The sequence below is a fragment of the Centroberyx affinis genome, unplaced genomic scaffold (assembly GCF_046629955.1).
Source record: "Centroberyx affinis isolate AG114_WGS23_722 - 3 ecotype Tasmania unplaced genomic scaffold, CSIRO-AGI_Caff_v1 ptg002508l_1, whole genome shotgun sequence".
In the NCBI taxonomy this organism is placed as follows: domain Eukaryota; kingdom Metazoa; phylum Chordata; class Actinopteri; order Beryciformes; family Berycidae; genus Centroberyx; species Centroberyx affinis.
Genome location: NW_027280730.1, coordinates 23,255 through 33,547, shown reverse-complemented (window position 1 = coordinate 33,547; position 10,293 = coordinate 23,255). Strand labels below are relative to the sequence as shown.

Below are 10,293 nucleotides of genomic sequence, written 5' to 3'. Positions count from 1 at the left end.
GAAAAGTAACTAGTAGGCTAACTATAGCTGTTAAATAAATGTAATGGAGTAAAAAGTACAATATTTCCCTCTAAAATGTAGTGAAGTATAAGTACAAAGTAGCATAAAATGGAAATACTGAAGGAAAGTACAAGTACCTCAAAATTGTACTTAAGTACAGTACTTGAGTAAATGTACTTAATTACTTTCCACCACTGGATGTAAGATATACTAAAATAGGGTATTTTGAGTGGGCGGGAAACATAAATGAATGTTGTTTTGTTTCTGAAAACAGCCTATAATTGATTTTTTAAAATATTGCTGGTTGTTTACCTTATGCTAATAACCGACTGGAGGTCGCAGTTAAGCTTCTTTTTTAAAATATTGTTGGTTGTTTACCTTATGATAATAACCGACTGGAGGTGCAGTTTAGCTCCTTTTTTGTTTATTTACCATTACATCACTAACTATCATATTGCCAACAGTTATTTTAACCCTAATAAATCGCTCTGACCGCGTAACTCGACCGTCTCGGCGGCCCGTTAAATGTAATCTGACTCTCCGGACATGACAGCTGTCCCGCGGTCAGTCGGTCGGTCGGTAAACGGCATCAGTAGAGAGTTAGACAGTGTTTTCAGACAATAGGATACGCGGCAGATGTTGCGGATGAAAACGTGCGTGACGTTATTAAACAAAAAGGACCGGTTGGAAAAGTGAAACTTACCAAAAAAGCCCCGGTGTGCTACGTGTTTCCCGTCCCGTGCCGCGCGGTGTGGAGGATGGAAAGGTCTGGAAGGAGAGGGAGAGGAGAGTAGTGGTACTGAACCGACGGCGGAGGGTTGCCAGGTTTTCATTTTTCCCGCCTTAAAGACTTTTACGTTTTCAGTTAATTCCTGAAGTAGGGCTGAAACATGAATCTGATTGCGATTATTTGACAGAATACTGCAGCTGCGATTTAAACTGCGATTCATATCATCAAGTTTTTCTTGTCAACAATTTTTTAGAACTTTAAAATTGTTTAAGGAAAAGTTATTTTGTTTAAAAAGAAATGTCAGTGTGTAGGATTTACTGAGTTTGAGTTAGGGCTGAACGAGTTTGAAAAAATATCTAATTGCGATTATTTTGACTGATATTGCAATTGCATAGGATTTGCGATATTAGAGGGAATGAGAATTTTTACATCAATATTCTCATTTTCATTGAAAAACATTAAAATGATTATGGTGTGATATTTGCGGGGATCTGTACCAAACAAAGATGTTTTCTTAAGTCTGTAGAATATGATGTGTAGGCCAGGACATCTCTGCAGCACCACAATATTTCATTTAAAATGGTATTTTGACACACATTTCACCTTTAACAAATATTGCGCCTCCTGCGATTTGAAAATTGCAGTAGGCCATATTGCGATTTCGATAAAATTTTGATTAATTGTTCAGCCCTAGTTTGAGTATGAAGGAAGGTTTTCACCAACATTGTAGTTGATTCATGGACCAAAGATTACCTGCAGCTCTAAAACATCTTGTTTGGAGTCCAGTTCAGATGCTCCTCTCTCAATTGCAGCGATTCAGAACTGAGGACTGGAACTAGGCTGTAATATAAGTGAATGTTTTAGTAGGCCTACACACAAGTTAGCAATTCAATGATCCATGCTTCCTTTTTTATGACTGAAGTGATTTGTTTCTTCTTTTTGTTTCACTAAGTAACACCTTGTGAGTTATGATGACTCTCACTAGGCTGCATGAATAAAACAGGTTTGTCTGTTTATGAGCACCATAACCTGAACCAAACGCGTCCTGTCTTCAGTCTAGCCCTAAATAAACGCTGATATAAAAGAAAGAACTAAAAAACAAAAAAGGAAAGCAGTGCAGTTACATGCACAGCTGCTGTCTGTCGGACTCATCCTACAAAATCGCGTGTTATCCGCGGACCTGGCAACCCGTCTTCCGGGTCAGAGACACGAAAAAATGGCGGATGAAGTTGAGCAGGTTGGTGTGTCGGCGTCGGATTGCGGCTCTATTCTCACACGTTGCGTGCACGGAACTGTTTTGAAAAGAAAGATGATGAATATTTCTTGTTTGTGTTTATGTTTTAAAGCGCATACCGCACTGTTTTGGTCGCTGTAGTCCTCTAACAGCACGGCGGGCCCGCTAAACAAGCTAGCTCAGTTAGCTCAGTTAGCTTTACTTTAGCCTGCCACGTTAACGCTGCAGACCTGTTTCATTCTTTGCGTTGTTTTGTTGACTAGCCGCCAGCCAGGGAGCAGCTCACAGCTCACAGCTTACTGAACCAAACAAGCCACCTGCTACCAGCTCATTTCACACTTATTACTAAAGATAATAGTTATAAAGCGCGAGTGAAAGATATCCTCGTGAACATGGTTTAATGTTTCATCCAGTACTCAGTTCGTTGTACCTGTCTCGTCTGATATTTTAGATTTATTTCTTTATAGAGATATTTTATTCCTGTATCTTCATTTATTTCACTGAGACCAGGGGCCAGTTGCATAAAGATAGACCTGGTCTTACACTTAAATGTTACCTTAAGTCAAACTTGCTAAAGACAGTTATATTTACCTATTCCTACTACTTCTTGGTTGTTGTAGATCTCTACTGGCTTGTTTCTGTCACTAAACACTCGCTCCCTGCTTAAGGCTCTTTCCAAAAACAAATATTTGCCATCTTTTAAGAAACAGCTTCAGTATTTAAACTTCCCACTCTTAATTCAAGATTAGCCAGGGGGGGAGGTGGCTAACTTTTCCTACCTCAAAATAAGTCAGTTGTCATATTTAAGTAACAGATAGTCTTAATTAGACTAGTCCACCCTGAGAATCTAAGACCAGTCTAGGTCTTAAACTAGCTTTATGCAACTGGCCCCAGAGGAAAGGTTTCATTCCTGTTGTGTATCACAGCAGCACAGTGATTTCTGCTCAACATGATGGTTGTTGTATGGATCTAAAGTCACAATTACATGGAAATGACTTTTTCACCTTGTTGGCTAAAGTTTTTATTGCATTATTTTTGGAAAATGGCATATTTTTAGTGGTTACCTCATGGTGTAAAATAGGCGTACATAGAAATTCCAACCAATATTATCATCAGATCTTTCAACAACCCGCCCCTCCCATCATGTAAAACCTGCAGCTTTACGACTTTCATAGTGAGAGTTTCCATTTCCAGAGACACCATGCTTGTTGTCCCTGTTGCTGGAGTTTCATTTTTTTAATAACAGTTTTTTTATGAATCTAGAATTTGTGAAAGCTCAAGATTATGCATAAAGCATTTCACAGTGGATTGCTTCACCAGCTACACACAGTGTGCAGTGGGCTTCACTGCCTTATTTTTCCAGTCCAACCCCTCTACTGTTTTGACCTTTCGCTCCCCAACATCCTGTTTGAACCAGAAATTTTAATTTCCCGTGTGTGTGTATTGCAGCAACAGACCACCAACACGGTGGAGGAGCCCCTGGATCTGATCAGACTCAGTCTAGACGAGAGGATCTACGTTAAGATGAGGAACGACAGGGAGCTGCGCGGCCGGCTGCATGTAAGACTGAGCTCAGACTGTCTGAACACTGCAGAGTCGCCCTGAAACACGGCATAACTCTTACATCATGTTTGAAATCAACTTTCTGAGTCACCTTCCAGGGGCTGGTAAACAAAAAAAACAAATCCAGACAGTAATGTTTACTGTAGGGCTGCAACTAACGATTATTTTCATTGTCGATTAATCTGTTGATTATTTTCTCGATTAATCGATTAGTTGTTTGGTCTATAAAATGTCAGAAAATGGTGAAAAATGTGGATCAGTGTTTCCCAAAGCCCAAGATGACGTCCTCAAATGTCTTGTTTTGTCCACAACCCAAAGATATTCAGTTTACTGTCATAGAGGAGGAAAGAAACCAGAAAATATTCAAATTTAAGAAGCTGGAATCAGAGAATTTTGACTTATTTTTCTTATAAAATTACTCAAACCGATTAATCGATTATCAAAATAGTTGGCGATTAATTTAATAGTTGACAACTAATCGATTAATTGTTGCAGCTCTAGTTTACTGTCCAAAATAATGTACATTTTTCATAGAAATGTGTCAGTCTGGTGAAGTTTAGAGGCTACATCTTCTTGTAGAGCAGCGTAACAGGCAGCCAATCAGGTGTCTGTTCAGAATCAGAATCAGAATCAGAATCAGAATAAAGTTTATTGCCAAGTAAGTTTTCACAGTACAAGGAATTTGCTTTGGCATGGAGGTGCATACAATAATCATAAAAATAATAAAATAAAATAAAATAAAAATAATAATAATACAATTAAAAATATAATAAAAAATATAATAAGAAATAAGAAATAAAAATATGTACAAATATATATGTGCAATATAACAGTATAACTGTTTTGTTTTGTTTTTTTCAAGTGAATGAAATGTACAGTTTGTACAGGTATGTGCAAAAATTTTTCCAAGAATGTGCAAAGGTATGGGGGGGGGTGATAAGGGACTGTGTCAGTGGGGGTCCCGGGCCTTGTTGATGAGGCCAGCTGCAGACGGGAAGAAACTGTTCTTGTGGCGTGAGGTTTTGGTCCTGATGGACCGCAGCCTCCTACCAGAGGGGAGTGTTTCAAATAGTTTGTGTCCAGGGTGAGAGGGGTCGGCCACAATCTTTCTTGCTCGCCTCAGGGTCCTGGAGGCGTACAGGTCCTGGAGGGAAGGCAGATTGCAGCCAATCACCTTCTCAGCAGAGCGAATGATACGCTGCAGTCTGCCCTTGTCCTTGGCAGTGGCAGCAGCGTACCAGATGGTGATGGAGGAGGTGAGGATGGACTCAATGATGGAGGTGTAGAAGTGCACCATCATCGTCTTCGGCAGGTTGAACTTCCTCAGCTGCCGCAGAAAGTACATCCTCTGTTGTGCTTTTTTGGTGAGGGAGCTGATGTTCAGCTCCCACTTGAGGTCCTGGGTGATGATGGAGCCCAGGAAGCGGAAGGACTCCACAGTGTCGACTGGGGAGTCTCTCAGGGTGATGGGGGTGAGTGGGGCTGGGTTCTTCCTGTAGTCCACAACCATCTCCACTGTCTTCACAGCGTTGAGCTCTAGGTTGTTCAGTCCGCACCAGGATGTTTGATACAGAGCCATTGTTTTGCTTTTATTTGATTGGCTCACAGTCAGAGAGAGAGTACAGTGGCCAGCAGGGACAAAGTTTGAGAACAGGCAAAGACCAAAATGATAGTGTTATAACGGAAACATTCAGATGTTATGGTCTCAAATAGTTTCTGTCCAGTGTGACCAGTGGCTCTCATTGATTTATCTGACAAAGACGAATTTGGGTGTTAATTTCACACTCTGATGATGTGTGTGTGTGTGTGTGTGTGTGTGTGTGTGTGTCATGACATCATTTGTCCCAGACTGATAATCAGCAGGTAAACGTGAGCCATGGAGAGATGTGTTAGTGATGTTGTTTTATGAGCTGTGTGTTTATCGCAGGCCTTCATTTAGCACCTGAGCTTGATCCTAGCAGATGATGCTGATGTGGTTCATCAGTAGGGATGGGGGCCTTTCAAGCAAAAATACTATTCGATATTCACTGGGAACTATGCGACCATTCTTCATTTTAACGTTAAAACGAGAGAAGGACCGGTTTGGGGCTATTTACTACTAGCAAGCTATGAAAATATACTTTTTAAGACAAGACAATAGTCGCATAAACCATTTTGATTTTTTAATAATTTAATGACTATTCAAAAATCATGATTCATCCCTATTCATCAGGAGTTTTTGTTTGTCTCAGGCTAACAACCAGCACATTATCATGACTCTCTGAGACTTGTAGGAACGTGTTGTTAGGGAACAACTCGCCGGTCGGCTGGAGTTTTTGAATAGATAATGACTGGTTTGCTGCCAGAGTGGCTGGTAGACGAGCTGACTGGCAGAGTCTGTCACTGACACCCACCAAGCACCACATGCTGCTAAAGTTTCTCAAAACGCTCGCACTCAAAGAAGAATCACAAACTTCAGTGAGTTTTCAAGTGAACACACATCACCTGAAATACCACTGAAAACAGACTTTCCTGTGTGAAAACGTTATTTATATTGCAGGCTTAGAGCCAGAGGGGCAGAAGTAGGTTTCATCTAGAGCTGCAACGATTAATCGCTTAGTTGTCACCTATTAAATGAATCGCCAACTATTTTGATAATCGAATAATCGGTTTGAGTAATTTTTTAAGAAAAATAAGTCAAAATTCTCTGATTCCAGCTTCTTAAATGTGAGTATTTTCTGGTTTCTTTACTCCTCTATGACAGTAAACTGAATATCTTTGGGTCGTGGACAAAACAAGACATTTGAGGACGTCATCTTGGGCTTTGGGAAACACTGATCACCATTTTTCACCATTTTCTGACATTTTATAGACCAAACAACTAATCGATTAATCGAGAAAATAATCGACAGATTAATCGACAATGAAAATAATCATTAGTTGCAGCCCTAATTTCATCAAACTTTACAGGAGAGCCAAAACAAAAAAGTTAACCTGACTTTGATCAACTGTTGTACGTATCTTTTGGTAATGATACTGTCATCACACAAATACAGAGATATTAAGAGCTTTTACTTATTATTGTATTTAGATCAAATTTTTGCCCCAAAATTACAGTTAAGCCCTTCTGGCTCCAAGCCTTCGATATATTAATGATTATTTTTAGCAGGTTAAAATTAATCTTAGCAGTTAGAATTTTGTATTTTTTAAGTTTACCAGCCATCAGCAAGTGAGCCAAAAAAAAAAGTTAATTTTGGACAGTTAACTAGTCACAGGACTTAACTGCCTGGTTGTGGTTGTTTATAAGGAGCTGTTAGTTTGTCTCTTATAAACCAGCACAGATTCTAGGACGGTTGCTGTCAACCATCTGTCACTGTGACCCAAGAGTCTGCAGGTTTTCATTTCCAACCAATCACAACAGCTGCAGACTATGAATTATTTCCTCCTCTCTGGCTGAAGGTGTGTTAATGAGAGAAATCAGCTGCTGTAGTGTGGAATGAAAACCTGCCGACTTCTGGCCCTATATGATAGAAAATCGTTGTTGTGTCTGATGTGTGTGTGTGTGTGTGTGTGTGTGTGTGTGTGTGTGTTTTCCCAGGCGTACGACCAGCACCTGAACATGATCCTGGGTGATGTGGAGGAGACGGTGACGACGGTGGAGATCGACGAGGAGACGTACGAAGAACTCTACAAGGTACGACATGGACTGCTCCCCTGTTACAGCCTCACATCTTACTCCTCAACAACAACTGCTTTCATGACTTTCTTTCCGATACAGGACTCAAAAGCCTGGAAATATATGGGAAACTTTGCCAATTTCCAGGCGTTGATAAGGCAGTATGGAAAAATATTGTTGGGCTTCAGTCCTGTAGCAATACATCAAAATGATTCCTAGTCTTAATTTCAAAACTTCATACTCTTTCCAGACCAGACTGTCTTGATTTGAGGATGTTGGTGTTCAGTATGATCTATGCTGTCCTGATACACAACCACACAACCACACACTCTGTGGTTTTAGACCCTGGTCATCTCACACATTCTTATATTTATTGCTGTGAAGTATAATCTCCATCCATAGAGTGATATGGCAGAGTCAGTACAGGCAAGACAACGATCTGCGTAAAACATATTAAACACCAAAATCTTCAAATCAAGACATTCATTTCTTGAAAGAGTATGACAATTTTGAATTAAAGACTACGAACCCTTTTGATGCATCGCTGCAACACTGGAACTTTACACTCTAATTTTGGTTAGGGATGGGGGCATTTCAAGCAAAAATACTATTCGATATTCACTGGGAACTATTCGACCATTCTCTAGCTATTTACTACTAGCAAGCTATGAAAATATACTTTTTAAGACAAGACGATAGTCGCATAAATAGGACTGGGCAATAATTCAATATTATCGTTTATCGTCTTTCAGTGGAATCACATCGTGATGATATGAAGATATTTTAATATCGTGACACATTTCTGCTGTCTAAATTGATGATGACAAGCAAATTTTACTTTAAAACTCTCATAAAATGAGGTATGGTAGGAATATTATTTGAAAATTTCTGTTTTGTTTGACATTACACCTAACATCACCATTCAGTTCAATGAGATGAACATTACTTTGATTATTTAACGTGATTTTGCATACATGAACCATATCGTGATATATATTGATATCGAGAAAAATCCTTATGATTATCATGATATTGATTTCAACCATATCGCCCAGGCCTACGCATAAACTATTCGATTTTTTATAATTTAAAGACTATTCGAAAATTCGAAAATCATGACCCATCCCTAATTTTGGTAATCCTGTTTGTATTTGAACTGAAGGTTGGCACAGTTCTTTTTATATGTAGAGTGAGTTGCATGAAACCCATTCAAAACTTTTTCTAATTTCTTGTAAAGTTAACTTCTTGAATCCTCATCTGGTAGCAGCGGTTTTCTGTCAATGAAATTCAAAATGTGTATTTTTCTTTTCTTTCTCTCTTCCCAGTCGACCAAGAGGAATATCCCCATGCTGTTCGTCAGAGGAGACGGCGTCGTCCTTGTAGCCCCGCCCCTCAGGGTGGGTTAGCCCCGCCCCCCCCTGCCTCCTGGTGTGAGGAGACGGTCACGACAGCCGGGAAGAGTCTGACCCTGCAGGAGAGGACAGTGCCGTCATCACAGGCTAAACTGGGGGGTTGAAACGCAGCGAGAGTCCACATCTTCATCCCTCCAGGTCGGACTGGTGATGACGACATCCTCTTCCTCTTCCTCTTCCTCAGAAACTTCCCAGGTTCTCAGATTTTTTTTAGGATGTGGGCTGTTTTTGAGGGAGAGAAAGAAGAAGGAATGAAAGAAAAGAAGAAATGTTAAAGAGGACTTTTGATTCGGATGGAGAAGCCCGATGTTTTGTTGTCACTCTTTTTGTATTCCGACAAATAGTTTTTAGGTTGATTTGGGATCGTGGGTCATCTCAGCCCGTCGTTTTAGTTGCATTTCTCATGGAGTTTAGTTTTGTTGTCTGCTCAAAAGTTTTATTTTTTTAAATCATCACTGGGGAATTTAGTCGCCCCTCAATGTATTTCACTACCAGACCATGTTACAAATATCTGAATATGGTTTCAAACAGCCGAACTGCTTGAGATGAACTTGATTTATTTTGCCATGTGGTTCATTAGCCTCAAAAGTCAAAAGACACCTCACTCACTCAAAATATAAAATAAAAGCAGCTGCTGTTTACTGCTGTTTTGATTTGGTTTGAGCAGAATCAGAGGGTGAAATATTAGACATATAACTGGGTGGAGGTGATTATGTTAATCTGGATTTTTTTTTTAATTATTTGTGACAAACTCTCGGTTCGGTGGGAAAGTCTTGCAGTTACAGAATATTTGAGAAGTTGTTTCATCAGTTTCTGTTGGATGAGTTTATGTTTTTTTTAGTTTTTTAAAGTGTGAGATGTGGGACTAAATCGTGGTCAGATGTGTAATGACACATTACCTTGGTGTTCATTTGGTTTTGATGGACTTTAATAAAAAAAATGGCAATTTGTAAAAGCACAGTAATGTCTTGAGTCTTATGTGAAGTTGGCGTGATTTTGTTTTATTTCACACTGTAATAATCTAGTCTTTACTCTCTTGTTCAAGGATTATCCGCGGTACTAATCCAGGTAGGATGCAGTGTAATGAATTAAAGGGGACTGGCTATAAACTGGTTATACTGATTTATGAATACAAGCTCAAAATTCATTGGTGTGTTCACGAAACAGCAGATTAAATCACACACCATGTACACTACCAGTCCACAGTCTGGACCCACCTGACTGAACTGTGTTTCTCATTCTCTTAAAGCCATTTTGATCTAAAGGCTTCTGCTTAAATGCTTGAAATGTGTTTCTTAGACAAATATAAATAGTGAAGTTGATCCTATGTATGAATTTCTTTCCAAAGCCTTTTGCCTTTCCATCAAGGCAAAGGGCGGCTGCTTTAAAGAATCTAAAATAGAAGATGGTTTTCACAGCATCACTGCATAATTCCATTTGTGTTATTTCATAGTTTTGATGTCTTTACTGTTATTCTAAAATGTGGAAAATAGTAAAAATAAAGAAAAATACGGTGTGTCCAAACTTTTGACTGGTAGTGTATATCACATGCCATCTCTGTAAACTGTCATTTAGCACAGATGCCATTTTAAAATAAGCCTAAAAATGTATTTCATAAGCAATGTGAATTTGTGATTTTGTTGTAGTTTCACCAGCTTCTACTAGATGACAGTGTCGGCCTAGAAAAACACTGTGTAGA

At 39.3% G+C, this 10,293-nt stretch overlaps 1 protein-coding gene across 1 annotated transcript; it reads left to right on the top strand.

Annotated features, from left to right (window-relative positions):
• The first annotated feature begins 1,922 nt into the window (after nucleotides 1-1,922).
• lsm3 (LSM3 homolog, U6 small nuclear RNA and mRNA degradation associated) lies at nucleotides 1,923-9,552 on the top strand. Its single transcript, XM_071534256.1, has 4 exons — nucleotides 1,923-1,967; nucleotides 3,414-3,524; nucleotides 7,105-7,200; nucleotides 8,508-9,552. The coding sequence occupies exons 1-4, from the start codon at nucleotides 1,947-1,949 to the stop codon at nucleotides 8,586-8,588; spliced, it is 309 nt and encodes a 102-aa protein (XP_071390357.1). The 5' UTR covers nucleotides 1,923-1,946; the 3' UTR covers nucleotides 8,589-9,552.
• Nucleotides 9,553-10,293: the final 741 nt, after the last annotated feature.

What these genes read in the sequence shown, in the direction of transcription:
- lsm3 (XM_071534256.1), top strand. Translation starts at nt 1,947, where the DNA reads ATGGCGGATGAAGTTGAGCAG. An exon ending in TGGCGGATGAAGTTGAGCAG is followed by an intron (nt 1,968 to 3,413) that starts GTTGGTGTGTCG and finishes TGTGTATTGCAG; the next exon opens with CAACAGACCACCAACACGGT. An exon ending in AGCTGCGCGGCCGGCTGCAT is followed by an intron (nt 3,525 to 7,104) that starts GTAAGACTGAGC and finishes GTGTTTTCCCAG; the next exon opens with GCGTACGACCAGCACCTGAA.